The following is a 25,984-nucleotide window of genomic DNA, read 5'->3' on the forward strand; positions in this document are numbered from 1 at the left end:
TTCACACATACGCAAGGGAAGTTGTAGAATGATCACCATGAAAAGTGGTCCACATACCTGTAGTAGTAGTTCCATTTTAATATCGAGTATAAGAAGGGTAGCACCAATAATGTTGCAGACTACCTCAGCCGACCACCGATCATGGAGTTAACCACCGTGCTCAACTCTTGTGGGCACGACACTTATGATTGGCCACTTCTCTACAAAAGTGACCCAAAGTTCAGCCACACATACCAGATGCTCTTGGAGGGTTAGCAAGTTCTAGATTTAAACCTCTGGGATGCCCTACTATGCCACCTAGGACACCTTTGTGTTCCTTCAAGTGAGTGAGCCAAGATGATTTGGGAAGCACACTACAGTCGGGCCACTAGGCATTTCGAAGTCAAGAAAATAGTGGCAGTATTATATAAGTATTTCTACTGGCCGAATATTCAACATGATGTCGAGAAGTACATCAAATCTTGCACTGCTAGCGCCATTTCCAAACTGACCATCAAGAATCAAGGCCTCTATACTCCCCTGCCTACCCCTAGTCGACCTTGGGAATCCATCTCCATGAATTACATGTCGGGCCTTGCTTCTAATAAGCATGACAATGACTGTGTTTTTTTGTTCATTGACAGATTCTCAAAGATGGCCATTATGGTGGCCTGCAAGAAGAATATCACAGCAGAATCCACTGCTAAACTCTTCTTTACATGAGTGTGGGTACACTTTGGGATCCCACAATCTATCATCTCATATCAGAACAATAGGTTCCTTAGTACATTTTGGTCCAGTCTCTGGTTGATACTAGACACCACACTCACTAAGTCCACAACTTTCCTCCCCAAACTAATGGCCAAACAGAAGTTGTCAACAAGATGATCACACACATTCTTCACATGTACAACTCAAATCATCCACGCACATGGGATGAGAGCCTTCCCTATGTCCAGCACAACTATAACTGGGCTCTCCATAGCTCGACTGGCCACAACCCTTTTCAAGTGGGCTTGGGATTACAACCACTATGTCCCATTGATGTGGCCATACCATTTGCAGCTACTCAGGTAGATTCAGCTCATGTCCAGTGAGAAGACGATAAGGAAAACAACTTCATTGAACACATCCAACATATCTGCTAGCAAGTCCATGACATTCTAGAGAAATCAAATGCCAAGTGCAAGCAACAACATGATCAACATCGGGTGACACACAAGTTTTGGGTGGCTGACAAAGTCTGGTTGCATTTGTAGAAGGAACGCCTTACCAGAGCCTATTGTAAACTCAGACCACTATGATATGGTCCTTACACCATTACCAAGGTTGTGGGTAACAATGCATTTGAGCTCAGCATTCCCCCATTCCTTGGTCTTCACCTAGCGTTCAATGTGGACCACCTTCAATCATACTTCCCACCATTGTTGGACACATCAGAGATTGCAGAACAACTCACACCTACATAGTTAAATCCAGATTGCATGGAGCAAGCCACAACTGATCAGATCATGGACATGCTGATCAAGAACACTCACTAGCAGAAGATCCAACTATATCGAGTTTTCAAAGCAAGCCAACTCCTTCACCAGGGCAAGTGGCTCACCAGGGACCAAGTTTAGCAGAAGTTTCCTCATCTCATGGAGGAACACAACATAATGGGGACCATTGCTTACTAAGGGGGGAGGAATGATCTAGGTTGATATTGGTGTCCAACCTCCAATTCCACTTGGATCCCCACCATTGTTTCTTTCAGTTTTTTAGTTTCCTTAATTGTAGCACACTTTACTATTTTTAGCAGTTTTTTGGGTCCTAAACTTCCGAAATCATTTTGAGACCCTAAACAACGTTTTTTTGGCAATCTACCACCAACGATTTTTTGTCTAAAATCATCTTTTCCGTCAAATTTCTCATAGAGATCTTTCCAACGGGTTATCATGCGTGTCAAACAGAAATAATATGACCAAGTTGCGACCCCAGGAAGTTGGTTGTCCAACTCACCCCAATGAGGCCCGTAAACTCTTGGTGTTACATCTACTCGGGTTAGGGTTTTGGTTGTTTAGGGTTTGCTCTTATTGTTCAATAATAAAAAGGCCCTTGAGACTCATTGTAACAGAGTTCAGAGGCATGTAGTCACCACATTTCTTCTCAAGATAAGCCACCATTTCTCGAGCTAGTCTTATTTCCATTCTATTTGTAAGCTTATTTCAGTATTTGATATTAATGAAATGAAGTGTTATTTCCAAAGAATCTTTGTATTTATGGTTATATTTGTAATTTGTTGTGTTCCTATTTAAATCCGGATCAATGATATCAGAGTGGTGTTCTCTTTCTCTATTTTTCTTTGCATGTCCCCAACAAGGTCGAGATATAAGGAGTTAGGGCTTGAACTGGTCGAACCTTTGCAAGACCACCCTCGCAAATCCTGATGGCCTCCCATGGCGGATGAAAAGAAAGATGAGGGAGAAGGAGATCCTATCGAAATCTTGCTCGAGGAAGCCCTCGAGCGACAAAGGAACATGATGATGGACAACTTTGCCCAGATCCTTCAGCGGATACCCAGGGGTGACGCATCTACTTCCGGTAGTTACTGTAGAAGCGCCACACCCTTTAAGGTACAAGTTAACTTTGAAATTCCCATTTTTGAGGGTCAGATAGATGCAGACATTGTAAATAAATGGTTAAATCTACTAGAAGGATATTTTTCAATTCATGATTTTTCCAACCAGGAAAATATCACCTTTTCACTTCTTAAAGCAGCCCCCCACATCAAGGACTAGTGGGAAACCTACTGTGAGCAGAAGGATGAAAGTACGAACTCACTATTTTCAGCCGCACCCACTTGGAACTCATTCCGGGATGCCATCAAGGAGTAGTACTACCCTGTCAAGAGCTATGAGGATAAATACATAAAGTGGACAATGCTGCGACAGGGAAGGGACCAAGATGTGCCAGAGTTTACCAATGTTTTTCATACCCTTCACACGAAGTTGGGTATCAAGGATTCTGAGAAGAATTTGGTTCTCAAGTACCTCAATTTCCTACACAGGTACATCCAGGACGAGATGGAATTCCTAGACATATCCTCACTAAGTACGACATACCAATATGCGGTCAAGATCAAGCAAAAGTTTAAACAGAAGAAGCGAGACTTTGGATCTGCGAATCTGAAGCAAGGGAAATGTGCCCCCAAACCACAGAACAAAGGATAAAGCCAAGGTGGGGTGGCCCAGGACAACCTTCCAAAGCCGCAAGTAAAGAACAATGTCACAAAGATGAAGAAGGATACAGAAAGTGGTGTGAGTTCCATAAGAGCTCCACTCACAACACAAGTGAGTGTTGGGCCAAGCAGTCACTGGTGGCCGAGTTAAAGGCTTCAGAATTAGATGCATGTTATGACTCTGAGTCAGAACCCGACAAGGGGAATGACAAAGGGAAGCAGATTATCGATGCAGAGCCCAACGCCACCATTGCTATCACGAAGAACCAGAATGAGGAACCCAAAGATCCAAAGGAGGAGGAGCGTCTCTTCCACTCCCAAATGTGGGTAAAGGGTTCCCCGCTATAGTTCATTGTCGGCAGTAGGAGAAAAATAACCTCATTTCAGAAAAGGTCATGAAGCGGCTAGGATTACCCACCATAGCACATCCACAACCGTACACCATCAGGAGACTTCACCAAGGACAGGATCTTCGCGTGAGCCAGCAGTGTCGCCTTCCATACAACATCAAGACATTCACGAATGAGGTATTATGTGATGTTGCTCCCCTTGATGTTTGTGATGTATTATTAGGCCAACCATACTTATGGAAGCGACATGCCGTGTATAAGTCAAGTCCTCGTGATGTTATTGTTACTTTGGGAAATAAGTTGTATAGGATACCGGAGGTAGCACCACCTACCACCATCTTTTTGGCTACTGCAAAACAATGCAGTAAGCTCATTTCCAAAATAGAAAAAAAAATTTCCTGATGATATGCCCTTAGGGAAAGAATAAGACGGTGGCCACGACCTCCAAACAGGGCCCCTCTGCACGGCAACAACAGATGGACAAGGTTGTGGAGGAGTATGAGGACATCTTCACCTCCCCCACAGGGGTGTCTCTGTACTGTTAGGTCAAGCATTCCATCGATCTGACCCCAAGTGCGTCGCTACTTAATGGACCAATCTATCGACACTCCATTCTGTAGAATGACGAAATCAAGAGGCAGATTCAGGAGATGCTGCAGAAAGGTCACATCCATCCAAGTTCATCACCCTGTGGGAGCCCGATCGTGTTGGTACAGAAGAAGGATGGGACTTGGAGACTCTGTATTGACTACCGAGTGCTGAACAAGATCACTGTTCGAAATAGGTACCCGATCCCATGGACTGATGAACTTCTAGACCAACTGAAGGGGGGAAAATATTTCAGCAAGATCGACTTGAAGTCTAGCTATCACCAAGTACCAATCGAACCCTCCGATGTGTGCAACACTGCCTTCAAAGCCAAGGAGGGCCTTTTCAAATGGTTGGTTATGCCTTTTGGGTTGACGAATGCTCCTACAACCTTCATGAGGCTAATGGATGACATCTTGCAGCCATTCACCAACTCATTTGTAGTGGTATACTTGGATGACATCCTGATCTTCATCCAGAATTGGGAAGAGCACCTCCACCACATCCGACAAGTTCTCCAAACACTACGAAAACACAAGTTCTGTGCCAATTTGGAGAAATGCACTTTTGGCATGACCCAGGTCCAGTATCTTGGATACATTATTGATGAATGAGGGGTTTATGTGGATCCAGCCAAGATCCAATTCATTTGGGATTGGCCAGCCCCAACCACTCTGACGGAGCTCCGTAGCTTTCTGGGTCTTGCCAATTTCTACCGCAAGTTCATGTTGGGATTCTCTCATATCACTTGGTCCTTGAGTCAAGTCACCAAGGGAGGAGCGAAAGAAAAATTCTTTTGGTTTGAATCTCAACAAAAGGCATTCGCAGAGTTGAAACATCACCTCTGCTCTGCACCAGTGCTCAATTTACCATACTTTCAATATCCATTTGAGATCAAGACAGATGCCTCTGACTATGCTATTGGGGCAGTCCTTACTCAACAGGGGCATGTAGTGGCATATCACAATGATACACTTTCAGACATAGTCCAGAAGTATCCCACTTATGTTAAAGAGATGTATTCCATTGTGCAGGCTTGTCAACAATGGAAGCATTATATTTTGGGGAAGGAAACGATCATCGACACAAACCACTGACCCTTGCAGTTCATATAAACGCTAGGGAAGTTGCAGAATGATCGCCATCAAAAGTGGTCTAGATACCTGCAATAGTTCCATTTGAATATCAAGTATAAGAAGGGTAGCACCAATAATGTTACAGACTGCCTCAGCTAGCCACCGATCATGGCGTTAACCACCGTGCTCAACTCTTGTGGGCACGAGGCTTTTGATTGGCCACTTCTCTACAAAAATGACCCAAAGTTCGGCCACACATCCCAGATGCACTTGGAGGGTCAGCAAGTTCTAGATTTTCACCTCTAGGATGCCCTGTTATGCCACCTAGGACACCTTTGTTTTCCTTCAAGCGAGCGATCCAGGATGATTTGGGAAGTGCACTACAGTCGGGCCGCTAGGAATTTCAGGGTCGAGAAAATAGTGGCAGTACTGCATAAGTATTTATACTGGCTAAATCTTCGACAGGATGTCAGGAAGTACATCAGATCCTACATTGCTTGCACCATTGCCAAACCGACCATCAAGAAGCAAGGCCTCTATACTTCACTACCTACCCCTAGTCGACCTTGGGAATCCATATCCATGGATTACATGTCTGGCCTTCCTTCTACTAAGCATGGCAATGACTGTGTTTTTGTGGTCGTCGACAGATTCTCAAAGATGGCCATTTTGGCAGCCTACAAGAAGAATATAACAGCAGAAGCCACTGCTAAATTCTTCTTTGAACGAGTGTGGGTACACTTTGGGATCCCATAGTATATCATCTCAGATCAGTACATTTTGGTCCAATTTTTGGGCAGAAAATCTGCTTATCTTTTCCTTACCTTTTTACCCATCCTTCCATCCTTTTTGCGCCAATTGATATGCATTTATTGTGATAAACTCATGAGGTAACCCTTATTTCTTATGTCTCTTGGAATATTTAATTGATGAAGTAAAGTCATGGGGGCTTTACCTATGCGAGCTACTAAAACTTGTTATTTCTGCATATTTCGGTGAACAGGTATCGCTTTCATAGCGTGTAGCAGCAATTCTGCGATTCACAACAGTTGTTCGGCAACGTTGTGACAGAATAACCAACTCGCAGTTGTTTTCATGCTTATTTTGGATCATTTATGTTCTCGCTCTCTTGGAAACTAGTTGCTATTATGAACTGTTGTATATTTTGGGCATTTAGTTGCCAGGTTTTTGGGAATATGTTATTAGCCATGTATTGTATAAAAAGGGTTTTATTCATGTGTGAAGGGTTAGCCTCGCAGAGATATGTATTGTAACAACTCTTTTACAGATTAATATAATACGAGCAATAGTGATGGTCTTCCTTTATTTGTAAATTAACACAGCCCTGATCAGAGAGCTGGGCCTGATCTTCTTATCAGGTGTTGTGTATTTCTTTTGTGTATGTTGTTTTACTCTTTGTGTGTTTATTCTTATTGTTGTTACAGATCTCTATTGATTGCTGTGAATGCCTTTTAAGTTCTACAATTTATTTTCCATTACTGTTACAACGATGCTTTAATTTCTTAGTCACGAATCCTTGGTTGATATGAGATTGTAACCTTGCCCCTACATATACCTTGCGCGTTACCTTGAAAATTGTACACACCCGGATTGATGAATTAATGTAGGAAAGGGTTGAATAGTTTATTCACACTCGGACACCAACATTTTGGCGCTGTTGTCAGGGAAGGCTAACAAGGTGCAAGACACGATCTGTATTGACCAGAGGATCAATCTCTCATCTTAGGGAGGGAAGTGCTACCCTGCTCTAAGTCTTGAGCATAGTATTTTGATTTTTGTTGCTTTCATTGTTTTTGGGCCGAGTTTCTTGCTTTGGTTAACTGTTCTGAATTTTTCTACATTGATAAAACCCGATCTCTCGTCCTGGGGAGGGAATGGTCTTTTGACACCCTACTCCAAGTCCTGAGCATAGTGGCTTAATTTAGGAATTTTCCTCTCACCAACTTGGATGAACAAGGATTCGAATAAAGGGGTAGAGGAAGAGCCCCAAATAAGGGAGGACAGGATTTGGGAAGGAATACTTATATCCAACAAATCATCACAAAATCTAAATCAGAGGCATCTTCTCGTGTTGCTATAAGGCCAGGTACTTGATCAAAAGCTAAGGGACAATCTATAGAACAACTAGTGCTATCTACAGTAACCCCTGTTGATTCAACGCAGCAAACCCTTCCAGCAGTAGAAGGGGTATGCATCAGTGTACCTGATGAAGGATTACCATTGCTGGTAATAGAGGAAGAATAAGTCGCAAGCCAAACATCTGAGGGACTAGCCCATTCCAGTAGGAGGGAAGAAGTTGCAGAGAACGGGTCTGAAAAATCAAGCCATTGTCACAGGGAGGAATAAGTTGTAGGGGTATTCATATCCCCAAGGGATAAAGGGAGTGTTGTTAAAGAAACTCAAACTTCTATGATAAGCTCCCCTCCATCATTCCCTGCAGAACCTACTGAAATCCATAGTGATTATTGGAGGGTATTCATGGCACTCACAACCTCTACTATTGACATCCCAATTGAGGATCTTGGGACTGGTGCAGCAACGAAGCCCATTCCTTTGACAGCTATAACCTAGTTTTCATGTGTTGGCTTCTGAAGATCCCGACACATTCCTGTTTGAATTTGATATTGTGTGTCGGGAATATGATTACATAACCGTGTTGGCATTATGATTCAAGTGTTGTCCTTGATGGCAACTCACTCAGAGGTTGGTACAGATGCTCAGAAGTTGGTACAGGTGATGGCAACTTACTCAGAAGACAGATCCTAGTACAACTTGCCAAGGAAGTTCATACACGCAGGTTTGTTAAGCCCAAGTCGCGTGTACACGCAGGTTGGCTTCAGAAAAAGCGCGTGTATGTGGAAAAGCACCTTTGGTCCATGGCGGTTAGTCCTTGGAAGTTGTGCCTATGGTTTCGGACCATTGTGTCTCGACGGGCGTGTCGATCCCTAGTTTTGAAGTTGATGGTATTGTGTTTCTATGGTTTTGGCTCTTGGTATTGAACAAGGCCTAAGGCTATATAAGGAGAAGATCACTAGGCAAAGAGTAAGTGGGTGTGGGTGTCTGACGCAGTGAGAGGATCTGGTATTGCTGGTTATCTGTTCGGGACGCTTGACAAGGGTCGGATCTGACAGCAAAGGCAGAAGTAATCATTTCTAGATCTGCACGCGGGTTGCCTTTGGAGAAAGCGCGTATACACGCGGTTTTGGTACAGTGAAGTAGCGTATGCATGATAAGGGTTGATATTTCAGGTTGTTGCTGATTCTGGTGGTTGTTGCAGAGTTCTAGATTCTGGTTTGGGTTCTGTGTTCTTGATGACAGGGTTTCAGTGATTCGGTATTGAGTTGTTTAATGAATTATGATGCAAGTATAAGTTGATGATTGTATTGCGGTAATGTTTGCTTTGTACTCTTGGATCCAGTCTGAAAATTGATGAAACGTGGTCCCTGAAGGTTGTAGGGTCAGCACCTACGTACTAGTAAATGGATCAGCTAGTACAAGAGCTGAGGGGGTTGTAGCTCCCTTCCAGAAGTAGTTGGAAAACGAAAGAGAGGGTTGTAGCCCTCTGCAGGTTGTAGCCTGCATACTGGTAAAGGACTGCACCAGTATATTGTAAAAGAAGTTTCTCATTAAAGAAGAAAGAGACGAATTGCAGCAGGTGGTTTTCACCCACATTGGGTTTCCACCTTATATCATGGTGTTCATGTGTGTGGCTCTTGTGTGATGTTCTGTTCTGTTATACTGCACCTGTTTACTGTTAAATTGCTTAATAATGTTCTGATGCATTTACTGAAGATAAGACTAACTGAATCATAAGATATCTGCATATACGCTAGTTGCTTTAGACACAGTCGCGTGTACACGCGTATTCACTTAACTGAAGTCGCGTATATGTTTCTGAGTATGAAATTGAAAAGGTTTTATTGATCTGATAATACTGATTCACCCCCCCTCTCAGTATTATTTCCAACAATTGGTATCGGAGCAGGTCCTTCAGAGGAAGCTTGATCGCTTGAAGGAAAAGATCCATCAAAATGGCTAATCCAGAAAGAGAGGCACACATCAGGCCACCAGTCTTTGACGGGAACAATTTTACTCACTGGAAGATAAGAACCACTGCATATCTACAGTCTCTTGGAGCAGAAGTTTGGGGACTCGTAGAAGGAGGATACAAATTCCCATCAGCAACTCCTACAGATCCAGCAGAGAAAAAGCAATATGAGCTCAATGCCAAAGTAGTTAATGTCCTATTGAGTACTTTGACTCAATCAGAATTTATGAAGATCATGCATCTCAAATCAGCTAAGGAAATATGGGACAAAATCGTTACAAGCTACGAAGGAGATGATCAGGTAAAAATAGCGAAGCTTCAAACTCTCAGAATCCGGTATGAAACTCTTAAGATGCGAAGTAATGAAAGCGTAGCTAATTATTTCCTGCGTATGGATGAGATTGTGAATTGTATGAGGGATCTGGGTGAAGAATTTGAGGAAGTTGTCTTAGTTCAAAAGGTTTTGAGATCTCTGTCTACTAAATTTGATTCTAAAGTATCTGCCATAGAAGAAAAGGAGAATGTGCGGAAAATTACCATGTCACAGCTTCACGGGATCTTAACTGCTTTTGAAATGCGACAAGAGGTACCACCAGAGGCCGCATTCGAAGTGTCAGAGGAAGAAGATGAGGTAAATTTTGTCAAGAATCTTGAACGGGGAACTGGACGGTTCAAAGATAAGCTACCTTTCAAATGTTTTCTATGTGGTAGAGTTGGTCACTATGCTGCTAGATGTCCTCATAACAAAGAAAGGATATATGAAGAAGATGGTAGAAGCTATTATTCCCATATTAAAAGTTCATTAAATGATAGTGAAGATATTAGAAGTCTCATGGCGCACAAGAAGAAGAATGCTTCATCCAATAATAGCGAGGATATTAAAAGTCTCATGGCACATGAAGAGAAGAATGCAGAAATTGAAGAAGCTGCCAAATTAAAAGAACTATTGGAAACAGAAACCAGGGTAAGGGAGAGATTGCAGGATATAGCAAAAGATCAGAGCACAACTATTCAGAGACTTGAATCAAAGATCCTCTCTCTAAAAGAAGATCTTGAAGATCAAGAACATGAAGTGATCAAACTAAAGCGACAAGTGGAAGAAGGGAGAAAAGTTGAAGAAGACCTAAGGAAGCAGTATCTGAAAAAGGAAGAACAACATCAGGTTGAGGTAAATATCTTGAAAGGTAAACTAGAAGAAAAGGATAAGCTCTTACGATTTCAAGATAGTTCTAAAGTCTTGGATGATATTCTTAATAGTCAAAGATCTCCTGCTATCAAGACTGGTCTTGGTTTTCATGAATATGGTGAAGGTGAATCTAGTTCACAAGGTGAGGCAAGAAACTCTAATGAGAAATCTGAAATGCTCAAGGAACAACCAAGGAAAGAAATTCCTCAAGGAAGATCCTTTACTCCTAACTATGGACGTGATAGACGATTATTTCCTCCGCTGAATAATGTTGAATGTTATGTATGTCATAATTTTGGACATGTTGCAGCCAGATGCAGAAGTAGAATGGTTCAAGAAAGATCATCGCATCCCAAGTATTTCAGAGGGTATTGCTTTGCCTGCAATGCATATGGACACAAAGCAATTGATTGTGATAGAAGGAACATGAAAAATATAAGGTGTTATACATGCAACAACTATGGGCATAAAGCAAGGGAATGCAGAAGCAGATTTCAAAATTCAAGACAAGGGGACCATACATCATCACAGTTGCAGGAATTGAAGAAGACAGAGACAGAAAGGTGTGGGACAACTCAGTCAGCTGACATAACAGACACAGGGGAATCTGAAAGTGATGAGATTCAGTATTCCATCCTGCATACGCTGAGATAATGAAGACAAGTCGCGTATATACGCGAGTTACAGGCTGCAAAGTCGCGTATATGGAGAAAGGGCAGCAGAACAGACCCAGGTTCAGTCATGGTTGGCTCAGGCTCAGGGGGAGCAGAACAGACTCAGGAAATGGTTCAGACATGGTTGGCTCACACTCAGGGGGAGAATATTCTTCAAATAATGCATTGTTGGCATTATGGTTAGAAGTTGTTGATAAAGTCTATGAAGCTAAATGATACATCTTACTGTTTAGGAATGGTATTGCAGGCTGATGCTTATATCATGATGCTGTTGGTGGCTTTCATAAGTCTTGGTCTAGATATTTCGTCTCTATGTCATGTATCTCTTGTGATATCTCTTTTATGGTGTCAAGGTCATGTAACGGCCTATGTTGGTTTCCCCACTATGCCTGGGATGAATGATGAATGTATGTTGAGTCTTTTGGTGATAGGAAGGTCTTCTATGATGTATAAGTTCTTGTTCTTCTTGAAGAACATCTTTTGCAGATCTTGCCTACAGTCAAGGGGAGCATGAACAGCACAATTCAGCAAGAGCAGGATGGATAGATTGGTACACTTTGGCATACACAAAGGGGGAGCACAGTTGGAGATTTCAGCAAGTACTCAGAGGGAGTATGGACAGCAGAAGGTATACCAAAGAAGAGAATATCTTGGTCCGCCCTTTGCCCTTGATGTCAAAGGGGGAGAGTGACTTGGTGTAGTGGTTGCCATCAAGTCCAAAGGGGGAGATTGTTGGCATTATGATTCAAGTGTTGTCCTTGATGGCAACTCACTCAGAGGTTGGTACAGATGCTCAGAAGTTGGTACAGGTGATGGCAACTTACTCAGAAGACAGATCCTAGTACAACTTGCCAAGGAAGTTCATACACGCAGGTTTGTTAAGCCCAAGTCGCGTGTACACGCAGGTTGGCTTCAGAAAAAGCGCGTGTATGTGGAAAAGCACCTTTGGTCCATGGCGGTTAGTCCTTGGAAGTTGTGCCTATGGTTTCGGACCATTGTGTCTCGACGGGCGTGTCGATCCCTAGTTTTGAAGTTGATGGTATTGTGTTTCTATGGTTTTGGCTCTTGGTATTGAACAAGGCCTAAGGCTATATAAGGAGAAGATCACTAGGCAAAGAGTAAGTGGGTGTGGGTGTCTGACGCAGTGAGAGGATCTGGTATTGCTGGTTATCTGTTCGGGACGCTTGACAAGGGTCGGATCTGACAGCAAAGGCAGAAGTAATCATTTCTAGATCTGCACGCGGGTTGCCTTTGGAGAAAGCGCGTATACACGCGGTTTTGGTACAGTGAAGTAGCGTATGCATGATAAGGGTTGATATTTCAGGTTGTTGCTGATTCTGGTGGTTGTTGCAGAGTTCTAGATTCTGGTTTGGGTTCTGTGTTCTTGATGACAGGGTTTCAGTGATTCGGTATTGAGTTGTTTAATGAATTATGATGCAAGTATAAGTTGATGATTGTATTGCGGTAATGTTTGCTTTGTACTCTTGGATCCAGTCTGAAAATTGATGAAACGTGGTCCCTGAAGGTTGTAGGGTCAGCACCTACGTACTAGTAAATGGATCAGCTAGTACAAGAGCTGAGGGGGTTGTAGCTCCCTTCCAGAAGTAGTTGGAAAACGAAAGAGAGGGTTGTAGCCCTCTGCAGGTTGTAGCCTGCATACTGGTAAAGGACTGCACCAGTATATTGTAAAAGAAGTTTCTCATTAAAGAAGAAAGAGACGAATTGCAGCAGGTGGTTTTCACCCACATTGGGTTTCCACCTTATATCATGGTGTTCATGTGTGTGGCTCTTGTGTGATGTTCTGTTCTGTTATACTGCACCTGTTTACTGTTAAATTGCTTAATAATGTTCTGATGCATTTACTGAAGATAAGACTAACTGAATCATAAGATATCTGCATATACGCTAGTTGCTTTAGACACAGTCGCGTGTACACGCGTATTCACTTAACTGAAGTCGCGTATATGTTTCTGAGTATGAAATTGAAAAGGTTTTATTGATCTGATAATACTGATTCACCCCCCCTCTCAGTATTATTTCCAACAAACCGACGCTGATCCGGATTTAAACAGGAACGCAACAAATTACAGAGATAACCATATACACAAAGATGCAGCAGAAATAATACTTCATTTCATTAATGGAAAATACTGAAATATGCTTACAACCAGAAATGGAAATAAACCAGCTAAGGCGATGATAGCTTATCTCTGAGAAGAGATGTGATGGATACATGCCTCTGAACTGTGTTACAATGAGGCTCAAAGGCCGATTTATTGTTGAGAAACAATGAAAAACCCTTAACATTCCAAAACCTAACCCTAGGAGATGAAATGCCAAACTGTGGGCCCCGTTTGGGGTAAATTGGTACATCAACTTCCCGGGGTCGTAACTTTGGCATATGATCTCCGTTTGACGCATACAATAGCTCGTTAGAAAGATCTATCCGAGCACTACCATTGTTGGAACGGGAAACATTGGTCCATTCCATGGACCCATGTTTATGTTGGCCTCGGATTCCCCAAAAAACGTCGTTTAGGGCCTCAAAACGGCTCCGGAAGTTCAAGACCCGAAAAACTGCTAAAAATAGTAAGTTGTGCTACAATTAAGGAAACTGAAAATGCTGAGAAGGACAATGGTGGGGGTCCAGGTGGACTTGGCAGGTGGCCACCAATATCCACCTGGATCATTCCTCCCCCCTTAGGAAGCAATGGTCCCCATTGCGTTGAGCTCCTCCATGAGATGAGGAAACTTTTGCTGAACTTGTTCCCTGGTGAGCCACTTGCCCTGCTGAAGGAGTTGGCCTGCTTTGACAACTCGATACAGTTGGATATTCTGTTGGCGAGTGTTCTTGATCTGTGTGTCCATGATCCGATCAGTTGCAGCTTGTTCCATGCAATCTGGATTTAATTCTGTGGGTTTGAGCTGTTCTGCAATGTCGGATGTGTCTAGCAATGGTGGAAAGTATGGCCGAAGGCGGTCCACATTGAACACTGGGTGCAGGCCAAGGAATGGGGGAATGCCGAGCTCAAATGCATTGTCTCCCATAGCCTTAGTAATGGTGTAAGGACCATATCGGAGTGGTCTCAATTTCCGATAGGCTCCAGTAAGGCGTTCCTTTTGCAAATGCAACCAGACTTTATCGCCCACCTGAAACTTGTGTGGCACCCGATGTTGATCATGTCGTTGTTTGTACTTGGCATTTGATTTCTCAAGAATGTCATGGACCTGCTGGCGAATATGTTGGATGCGCTCAATGAAGCTGGTGGCCTTATCTGTTTCGGACTGGACATGAGCTGAATTCATGTGAGTAGCTGCAAGTGGCATGGCCACATCAATGGGGCATAGTGGCTGGAATCCAAAACCCACCTGAAAAGGGCTATGGCCAGTGGAGCTGTGAAGAGCTCGGTTGTAGCTGTGCTGAACATAGGGGAGGCTCTCGTCCCATGTGCGTGGATGCTTTGAGTTATACATGCGCAGAATGTGCATGATCATCCTATTGACAACCTCTGTCTGGCCATCAGTTTGAGGATGGAAGGCTGTGGACTTCGTGAGTTTGGTGTCCAACATTGACCAGAGACTGGACCAAAATGTGCTGAGAAACCGACTGTCCCGATCTGAGATGATAGACTGTGGGATCCCAAAGTGCACCCACACTCGTTCAAAGAAGAGTTTAGCAGTGGCTTCTGCTGTGATATTCTTCTTGCAGGCCATCATAATGGCCATCTTCGAGAACCTGTCGACGACCACAAAAACACAGTCATTTCCATGCTTGGTGGAAGGAAGGCCTGACATGTAATCCATGGAGATGGATTCCCAAGGTCGACTAGGGGTAGGCAACGGGGTATAGAGGTCGTGCTTCTTAATGGTCGGTTTGGCAATGGCACAGGCAGTACATGATCTGATGTACTTCCCAACATCCTATCGAAGATTCGACCAATAGAGATAATTTTGCAGTACTGCCACTGTTTTCTCGACCCCGAAATGCCCAGCAGCCCGACTGTAGTGTGCTTCCCAAATCATCTTGGCACGCTCGCTTGAAGGAACACAAAGGTGACCGAGGTGGCATAATAGGGCATCCTGGAGGTGAAAATCTGCAACACGCCGACCCTCCAAGAGTGTCTGGTATGTGTGGCCGAATTCTGGGTCGCTCTTGTAGAGAAGTGGACAATCAGAAGTCTCGTGCCCACAAGAGTTGAGCACGGTGGTTAACGCCATGATCGGTGGTCGACTGAGGCAATCTGCGACATTATTGGTGCTGCCCTTCTTATACTTGATATTCAAGTGGAACTGTTGTAGGTATGTAGACCACTTCTGATGGCGATCATTCTGCAATTTCCCTTGGGTCTGTATGAACTGCAGGGGTCGGTGGTCTGTGTGGATGACCGTTTCCTTCCCCAAAATGTAATGCTTCCATTGTCGGCAGGCCTGTACAATGGATTACATCTCTTTATCATAAGTGGGGTACTTCCGGACTGTGTCTGAAAGTGTTTCACTATGATATGCCACTGGATGTCCATGTTGAGTAAGGACTGCCCCAATAGCATAGTCAGAGGCATCTGTCTCGACCTCAAATGGTTGTTGTAAATCTGGTAACGCGAGCACTGGTGCCGTGCAGAGGCGATCCTTCAACTCCATGAATGCCTTATGTTGAGATTCAGACCAAAAGAACCTTGCTTTCGCCCCTCCCTTGGTGACCTGACTCAAGGGCCAAGAAATATGAGAAAACCCCAACACAAACCTGCGGTAGAAGTTGGCAAGACCTAGAAAGCTGCGGAGCTCTGTTAGAGTGGTTGGAGAGGGCCAATCCCGAATGACTTGGACCTTGGCTGGATCGACATGCACCCCCTGTTCATCAATGATGTATCCCAGATACTGAACCTGGGTCATGCCAAACGTGCATTTCTCGAAATTGGCACATAGCTTGTGTTGCCGCAGTGTTTGGAGAACCTGTCGGATGTGGTGGAGGTGCCCTTCCCAACTCTGGCTGAAGATCAGAATGTCATCCAAGTATACTACTACAAAGGAGTTGGTGAATGGCCGCAAGATGTCATCCATTAGCCTCATAAAGGTTGCAGGAGCATTCGTCAATCCGAAAGGCATGACCAACCATTCGAAGAGGCCCTCCTTGGATTTGAAGGCAGTCTTCCACACATCAGAGGGTTCGATTAGTACCTGGTGATATCCTGACTTTAGATCGATCTTGCTGAAATATTTCGCCCCCTTTAGTTGGTCTAGGAGGTCATCAATCCACGGGATCGGGTACCTATTACGGACAGTGATCTTGTTCAGTGCCTGATAGTCAATACAAAGTCTCCACGTCCCATCCTTCTTCTGTACCAACACGATCGGGCTCCCACAAGGCGATGAACTCGGACAGATGTGACCTTTCTGCAGGAGCTCCTGAATCTGCCTCTTGATTTCATTGTTCTCCAGAACGGAGCGCCGATAAATTGGTCCATTGGGTAGCGGCGCACCTGGGGTCAGATCAATGGAGTGCTTGACTTGACAGTGTAGAGGAACTCCTGCCGGAGAGGTGAAGATGTCCTCGTACTCCTCCACAATCTTGTCCATCTATAGTTGTCGTGCAGAGGGACCCCGTCTGGAGGCCGTGGCCACTGTCTTCTTCTTTCCTTGAGGGAATATCATCAGGAAAACAAATTTCCTGGTTTTGGAAATGATCTTACTGCATTGTTTTGCAGTAATCAAAGAGATGGCGGCAGGTGGTGCTACCTCTGGTATCCTGAACAACTTATTTCCCAATGTAATAATAACAGCACGGGGTCTTGATTCGTACACAGCATGTCGCTTCCACAAGTATGGTTGTCCTAGTAATACATCACAAACTTCAAGGGGAGCAATGTCACACAATACCTCATCCGTGAAGGGCTTGATGTTGTATGGAAGGCGACACTGCTGGCTCACGCGAAGATCTCGTCCTTGGTGCAGCCACCCAATGGTGTATGGTTGTGGTTGTGCTGTGGTCGGTAAGCCCAACCGCTTCACGACCTCTGCCGAAATGAGGTTCTTTTGACTCCCGCTATCAACAATGAACTGTATCGGGGAGCCCTTTACCCACATCTGAGAGTGGAAGAGATGCTCCTCCTCCTCTGGATCTTCGGGTTCATTTTTCTGGATCTTTGCGGTAGCAACAGTGGCGCTGGGATCTGCATCAATGATCTGCTTCCCTTTTTCATACCCCTTATCGGGTTCTGACTCAGAGTCGGAACATGCATCTGATTCTGAAACCTTTAGCTCAGCCACCAGTGACTGCTTGGCCCGACACTCACTTGTGTTGTGAGTGGAGCTCTTATGGAACTCGCACCATTTTCCAGTGTCCTTTCTCGGCTTCGCGACGCTGTTCTTTGCTTGCAGCTTCGGCTGGTTGTCTTGGGCTGTCCCGCCTTGGCTTTGTCCTTTGTTCTGTGGTTTCAGGGCACCTTTCCCCTGCTTTGGATTCGTAGATCCAAAATCTCGCTTCTTTTGTTTCAACTTCTGCTCGACCTTGACGACATATCGGTATGCTGCGCCGAGCGAGGGGATGTTTAGGAATTGTATTTCTTCCTGGATGTACTTGTGCAGGCAGCCACGGTATTTGAGTATCAAATGTTTCTCCGAATCCTTGATACCCAACTTTGTGTGAAGGGTATGGAAAAGATTGGTGAACTCCGGCACGTCTTGGTCCCTTCCCTGCCGCAGCGTGGTCCACTTTATGTGTTCATCCTCATAGCTTCCAACAGGGTAGTACTGCTCCTTGACAACATCCCGGAACGAATCCAGGTGGGTGCGGCTGAAAATAGTGAGCCAGTACTTTCATCCTTCTGCTCGCAGTAGGTTTCCCACCAGTCCTTGACGTGGGGGGCTGCTTTGAGAAGAGTAAAAACAATCTTTTCCCGACTCGAAAAATCATGAACAGAAAAATAACCCTCTAGCAGATTTAACCATTTATCTACAGCATCTGTGTCTATCTGACCCTCGAATATGGGGATTTCAAAATTAACTTGTACCTTAAAGGGTGTGGCGTTTCCAGAGTAGATGCTGGAAGCCGATGCGTCGCTTCTAGGTAGCCGCTGAAGGATCTGGGCAAAGCTGTCCATCATCGCGTTCCGTTGTCGCTCGAGGGCTTCTTCGAGCAAGATTTTGATGGGATCTCCTGCCCCCTCGTCTTTCTTCTCGTCCGCCATGGGAGGCCGTCGGGATTTGCGAGGCTGGTCTTGTAAAGGTTCAACCAGTTCAAGCCCTAACTCCTTATATCCCGACCTTGTTGGGGACATGCAAAGAAAAACAGAGAAAAAGCAGACCGCTCTGATACCACTGATCCGGATTTAAACAGGAACGCAACAAATTACAGAGATAACCATATACACAAAGATGCAGCGGAAATAATACTTCATTTCATTAATGGAAAATACTGAAATATGCTTACAACCAGAAATGGAAATAAACCAGCTAGGGCGATGGTAGCTTATCTCTAAGAAGAGATGTGATGGCTACATGCCTCTGAACTGTGTTACAATGAGGCTCGAAGGCCTATTTATTGTTGAGAAACAATGAAAAACCCTTAACATTCCAAAACCTAACCCTAGGAGATGAAACGCCAAACTGTGGGCCCCGTTTGGGGTAAATTGGTACATCAACTTCCCGAGGTCGTAACTTTGGCATATGATCTCCGTTTGACGCATACAATAGCTCGTTAGAAAGATCTATCCGAGCACTACCATTGTTGGAACGGGCAACATTGGTCCATTCCATGGACCCATGTTCATGTTGCCCCCGGATTCCCCAAAAAACGTCGTTTAGGGCCTCAAAACGGCTCTGGAAGTTCAGGACCCGAAAAACTGCTAAAAATAGTAAGTTGTGCTACAATTAAGGAAACTGAAAATGCTGAGAAGGACAATGGTGGGGGTCCAGGTGGACTTGGCAGGTGGCCACCAATATCCACCTGGATCAGACGCTCAGAAACTGAAAATATTACCTACTACATTAAAAGGGATAGCCTCGCGATGGTTTATGGGTCTAGGAGGAAAGGTTATCTCCACATGGGATGGTATGAAAACCTCCTTTTTGGAGAAGTATCAGGACTATTGCAAATCTCGGGATATTAAGGAAGAACTTTTCAAGTTCATGTAGAAAGAAGACGAGAACATGGAGGATTGTGTGGAACTTTTTAAATACATGTTACAGAGATCAAGTCATTCTACCCTAGATAAGGACATTTTAAAAATTATCCTTCTCCAGGCCTTTCGAGAAGACTCTCTCGAGCTATTAAACATAGTAGGGAAGGGAGACATATCAAAAGAGGACTTCGATACCATCTGTGAGCTATGAATTTAGTGCTCAAGGGGAGTTGCAAGATATAAACAGGGAATTCGATCAACAAAAGTATCTGGTGGGGGTGTCACGTAGGCAAAAATTGGAAATCCACTAGATAACTTAAGGACTGATATATTGAGTACCCTATCGGCACATATGGATACATTACAAGTAAAACGAAAACATATGGAATTGGAAAGGACCATGGCTATATTTTTCCTGAAATGCAGCAAGAAGCATCCATAGAGTGAATTTCCATTGAACTCCGTAGAAGAATGTGCAATCTGCGAGCTGAGTCATGCAACCAGTTCATGTCCCTCCTTGCCAGGATTGAAAGCGGTTTTTCAAGGGACAAGTGAAGAGATGGACCAGCTGTATTTTATGGGATCCAAAAAGCCATGGAAACCTCAGCCACCAAATGTAAATCAAGGTATGTTTCCGGATCCATCTCAGTATTTCAATAATTTTAATATGGGTCCTCATTCTATTCCTTATCCACTTATGTGGCCACAATATCAGTTTCCACCCTGGTAGTAGTGGGTTCCTCAAACTAGTTCGAATTGTTCATGGACTTCGAACTGGCGTGGACCCTCTCCTCCTGGGAAGTTTCCCCAGTCAATACCACAACAACAACTTCATTTTCCCTCTAATGTGCCTCCTGGTAATCAGCCCATTCATCCTCAACTTCCTATCCAACCCAATCCAAATCCTAACAATAAAGGGGCTCAGCAAGCTGACACCCTCAACCTACCTTCATATAGCATCTCCACCGCATAACTTTATGAGATGAATTTGAGATCCGGGCGGGTAGTAGATGCTCAACTATCACCTATTATTATTGAACAAGTCGACAGTGAGGCGAAAAAACTATTTGAAGAGGAATCGAACCAAGTTAGTAAAAATCATAGATCTCCTCAACCGCTAATTACTCAAGAACACCGAGCCGACCCACCTTATCCGGAAAGATTGGCCTTGAGTACACAGATCCCTCAAGCTAAGTTTGACTTGTTAGGGGAGTTACAAAATTTGTTTGACTTGTACCTATATATGCAAAAACTCTCAGAGAATATTGTGCTAAAAAGCTTAGAAATAAATCAAGGGACCCACTCACCATTCATGTGATGGGAAAGCTATTAGAATTTATGATGGGAAAAGTTATGCCTGTGAAATATGGGGACCTCAAGAACCCAATTCTAAATGTGCAAATTAATGGAGTAAAAATTCCAAATGTGCTGGTAGATTTGGGTGCTGCCATAAATGTCATCATTGTTGAAGCTATTCATGCACTAGGTCTTCGAAACTTGAAACATACATCTATTGTGTTAGAGTTGGCAGATCAATCTATAGTGAAGCCAGTAGGAAAGTTAGAGGACATTAAAATCTCAGTTGATTCATGGCATTACCCTGTGGATTTCCTAGTGCTGCAAACGCAATCCCTAGCTGGTGGCCATCCCTTGATTATGGGAAGACCATGGTTGGCAACCGCAGACACGTACATTGGGTGTCGTTATGGGCATATGGTTATCTCAAATGGGTAGGTTACTAAAATCCTTGTGTTATACCCTGCTGCAAAACCTAACTCATTAGTGAAGCCAGCTAGCCGCAAGAAACCTCTACCAAGGGAAGAATCTGAACTTGAAGATGAGGAATTAGGACCAGTCCTTACTATTGGGCAAGCCCTTCAACTGAAAACAGAAATATAAGATGACACAATTACCACTTTCATTAGTGATCCTTGTTCTATTTCATATTCGAATCAACGAATTCTAGAATCTGTCTTGAGTTGTGAAATGCAGGAAAATATTGAAACAACAGATGGATTTGAGGAACTTCCCACAACTATGTCCCATGACAGTGTTTCTGTAGAGATAGAGCCAAGGAAGACCCTAAATTTTAATCCAGATCTGTCAGAATCCCAGACAAAACAACTCCTAGATGTTCTCCGAAAACACAAAGAAGCCTTCGCCTGGGACTACATAGACATGAAAGGGATTCCTGCCAATTTATGTACCCATCATATATACATCAAAGAAGATTGTCGCCCTGTAAGACAGCCCTAGAGGAGAATGAACCCCGCTCTAAAAAACATTGTCAAAGAAGAACTTCAAAAGTTACTGGATGTAGGATTTATTTACCCCATTTCGGACAGCCAATGGGTTTCCCCATTGGTGATTGTTCCCAAGAAAAATGGCAAATGGCAGATATGTGTGGATTACAGAGAATTAAATAAGGCAACATAGAAAGGCCATTTTCCATTACCATTCATTGATCAAGTCTTAGATACTTTGGCTGGGAAGAAGTTCTTCTCCTTCCTGGATGGATTTAGTGGGTATAACCAAATCCAGATAGCTCCCGAGGATCAGGATAAAACCACTTTCATGTGCCCTTGGGGAACTTTTGCATACCAGGTCCTCCCATTTGGTCTCTGTAATGCACCTGCAACATTCCAAAGGGAAATTCTAGGGATTTTCTCTGATCTGGTAGATGACAATGTTGAGATTTATATGGACGATTTTACTCCATATGGGGACTCATTCGAAGAAGGGCTGGAAAATTTGGAAAAAGTTCTTGAAAGATGTAAATGGGCACATGTCTCTTTGAGCACAGTAAAATGCCACATGATGATGGAAGAAGGAATAGTCTTGGGACATTTACTTTCAGCTGCTGGAATTCGAATGGATCTAGCCAAGATAAAGGTAATATTTCACTTCCCAATACCTAAAACACCCACACAGGTACGTAGCTTTATCGGTTGTGCTGGTTATTATAGGTGCTTTATAGAAAATTTTGCTAAGATAGCACATCCACTTTTTCAATTGCTGACAAAAGATGTAGATTTTGTGTGGACAGATGATTGTGATGCAACCTTTGTGAAAATCAAGGAACTTTTCTGTAGAGCTCCGATCCTTTGAGGGTCAGACTGGAAATTACCATTTCATATTCATGTTGATGCCTCTCCGACAGTAGTTGGGGCTGTTTTGGGACAAAAAGTGGACTAGATGCCATATTCAGTTTACTATGTTAGTAAAAAATTGGTTCCCACCGAGTTAAACTACACAATGACTGAAAAAGAATTTATTGCTGTCATCCATGCCATCAATAAGTTCCAGCATTATATTAGTCGGTATCCCACCTTTGTACACACTGATCACATAGTAATCAAGTATCTGATGAATAAATCCATTACTCCTGGTCGTATTACGAGATGGCTATTGTTACTTCAAGAATTTGAAATTACCATAGTAGATAAACCAGGAAAGGGCAATGTGGGTGTTGATTTTTTGTCTAGACTAGATAATAGTGTTGAAATTACACCCATAGAAGATAGTTTTCCAGATGAGAATCTCTTTGTAATTTTTGCTAACACTCCGTGGTATGTAGATATTGCTAACTATCTTGCTCCAGGGAAGGTACCTCGTCACTTGTCATACAGGGAACAACGGAAAATTATTCATCGTAGTATCCGATATTCATGGATGGCAGGGTACCTTTTTCACATAGGGGTTGATCAACAATTTCGGCATTGTGTATCTGAGGATGACATCTATGAGATATTGAAGGCTACCCATAATGGCCCTTGTGGAGGAAATTTTGCAGATAAAAGAACAGGCCACAAGGTGCTGCAAATGGGATACTACTGGCCTTCCATTTTTCGTGATGCTTGTGAGTATGTTCGAAGATGTGACTGTTGTCAACGCATGGGGCAGCCTGGAAAATTGGATGAGATTCCATTGCAGCCCGAGGTAGTCCTCAAACCTTTTGAGAAGTGGGAAATTGATTTCGTTGGATCTTTTAGCCCACCTTCTCATCAAAAGGTTCACATTCTGGTCTGCACTGATTACGTGACTAAGTGGGTGGAAGCCAGGGCTGTAGCAAAAGCAACAGAACAGATGGTTGCAGATTTTCTTTTTGAAGAGATTTTTTCTCGATATGGTACTCCAAGGGAGATCATTTTAGATGGAGGGGCACAGTTCACATCCCACATGATAGCAAGGCTTATGCAGAAATATGGGGTCAAACACAGGGTGACAACTCCTTACCACCCCCAGGCAAATGGACAGGTAGAAAGTACAAACAAGGTATTAGAAAATATCTTGACAAAAACTATAGCAAGCCATCATTGGGATTGGTCTCAGAAACTTCCAGAAGCTCTCTGGGCATACAGGACAACATGGTGGAATACAACCAGGTTTTCACCATTTGAGTTAGTCTATGGGAAATCCCCCTTGTTTTCGGTAGAATTTGAGATCAACACGCTCAGAACAGCTTTGGAAGTAGGATTAGATCTATCAAAGGCCCAGAAACACCGACTGGAACAACTCAACGAGTTAGATGAAATCCGTTCAGTGGTTGTCCAGAAAACTACTGCTATTCAACAGCAAAGAATGAAATGGCATGATAAATTTATCAAGAACAAGGTGTTTCATACAGGAGATTGGGCACTGCTCTATGACTCCTGTTTCAAAGATTTTAAAGGGAAGCTTCGCACTCGCTGGATGGGAACCTATGAAGTGGATGTTGTGTTTGACAATGGAACAGTGAGATTGGTTACAATATATTATACTCGTACTTCTTTCTTAGTGAATGGACATCATCTGAAATTATACCACCATCCAACTTCTAAGGATGCCTTCATCGAACCTCTCTCTGATAAATCTGGTTTGATGGTTGTTGGTGCAGAGAATGTTCTCTCTGCCTTCTGATATTTCTTTTAAAAAAATAAAAATAAAATAAAATAAAAATATACTAATAACAATAATATGTTGTTACTACTTACTTGTTTGTCTTTTGTAGGGATAATGATCAAAATATGACAAGGAGGAGCTGACAAAATTTTTCCAAGTAATATTTGATGCTATTACTCCACCGTTGTTGTTACTCTGTCGGTGTTGTTACTCCACCGTTGCTGTTACTCCATCAGTGCTATTATTCTGCCACTGTTGTTACTCCTGAAAAATTTTGTAAGTGTCAGATTTTGTTACTCCACTGTTGTTGTTACTCCATCGGTGTTGTTACTCCACCATTGTTGTTACTCTATCGATGCTATTACTTTGCCACTACTGTTACTCCTGAAAAATTTTCAAGTGTCGGATGTTGTTACTCCACCTTTGCTGTTACTCTGTCGGTGCTATTACTCCACCGTTATTGTTACTCCATCGATGTTGTTACTCCTGAAAATTTTTCTAAGTGTCAGATGTTGTTACTCCACCGTTGTTGTTACTCCGTTGGTGCTGTTACTCCGCCGTTGCTATTACTCCTTCGATGTTGTTACTCTGCCGATGCTATTACTCCACTACTGCTGTTACTCCATCACTGTTGTTACTCTGACGGTTACTACACTGTTACTCCACTGCCAGGTATGTCTCCGTTGACTCTTACGGATTCAATTAAAATATTCCATTAATGAGACACATATGTGTTGTGGATGACCACATTTAAGTTGGGGGGGTCCCGTCATAAACAAATGATGGCGCATTAAAACCATAATAATGATACATCATTACCAAATCTGGTGTGAACGGTAACCCAAAAATCCCGTGATTTCATAATAATTTCCGACGCATTGGAATTTGAATTATGTACGTTCAATAACCAATCATTCTTTTCCCATTACATCTGAATTAATCACTGTAATCATTTCACTGTATTACCATGATTTGCAATTATTCTTTGCGATTTTAAAAAATTTACCGGCCGCTTTCACTGCTTTTCACCCTGTGCTCCACCATGTTGTCACCATTGTTGTTAATGTGGTTACTGCTACTCTCTCCCCAACAGCCGACTGTGTCCAAGTGCTGTTACTGTTTCCATAGTGATGGGTGGGTTGGTTGTGCGTCACGAGCTGGAGGATACCACATTGGTCCGCAACAATAGGGAAGTATGGTAGATTTTTATCGATGCAAGTTGGGATGTTTATTTTAACAGGTTGCAGGGATTTGACAAAGGGATTGCAATAGAATTCGCACTCAATTTGGGTGAAGAGAGCTCTCGGGTCAGAGGGATAGAAATCCCTATCACAGAGGAGGCTATCACAAAGGTTTGTGGATTGCCCCAACAGGGACAAAGCTGGTTTTCACAAAGAACCTCCCTCCCAGAGTTCCTTGAGGCATTTCTATAGGCTCATGAGAACGTTGTCCTAAAAGGCTGGGGGTATGATCGGAACTCATTACTGCATCCATGGGGTGAGGTGGCAAGTTTTGTAATGAAATACATAACTTGCAAAGGGCGATACATGATTGTATTTAAGTATGATTTCAGGGTGTTAGCTTGCCTTCGATTTCCATAGTCAGAGGTCTTCTCGTTGAACATGTCGTTCTTTTTGCTGAAGAGCCTCCAATTGATGGCACAGTCCACTCAATGTTCACAACAAGTTGCAGTAGTCATTACTAACCATGGCCTGGTTTGGCTATTGGTTATGCATGCACTAGCCCGGTTTCAAATTCCATGGGCAACATTCCAGGAATCGATAGAAGAGGAGATAACGACTGTTATAGCTGCTAGAGAAGAGGAACTGGAAGGAGTGGAGGAG

General features: G+C 43.3%; 1 protein-coding gene across 1 annotated transcript; it reads left to right on the plus strand.

Annotated features, from left to right (window-relative positions):
• Positions 1-20,600: 20,600 nt before the first annotated feature.
• LOC149139385 (uncharacterized) lies at positions 20,601-20,993 on the plus strand. Its single transcript, XM_089450706.1, has one exon. It carries the CDS (start codon positions 20,601-20,603, stop codon positions 20,991-20,993), a length of 393 nt encoding a protein of 130 aa, XP_089306832.1.
• Positions 20,994-25,984: the final 4,991 nt, after the last annotated feature.

The sequence above is a fragment of the Pinus tabuliformis genome, chromosome X, assembly GCF_031772625.1.
Source record: "Pinus tabuliformis cultivar Carrire ecotype Pingquan chromosome X, CPIR1, whole genome shotgun sequence".
In the NCBI taxonomy this organism is placed as follows: Eukaryota; Viridiplantae; Streptophyta; class Pinopsida; order Pinales; family Pinaceae; genus Pinus; species Pinus tabuliformis.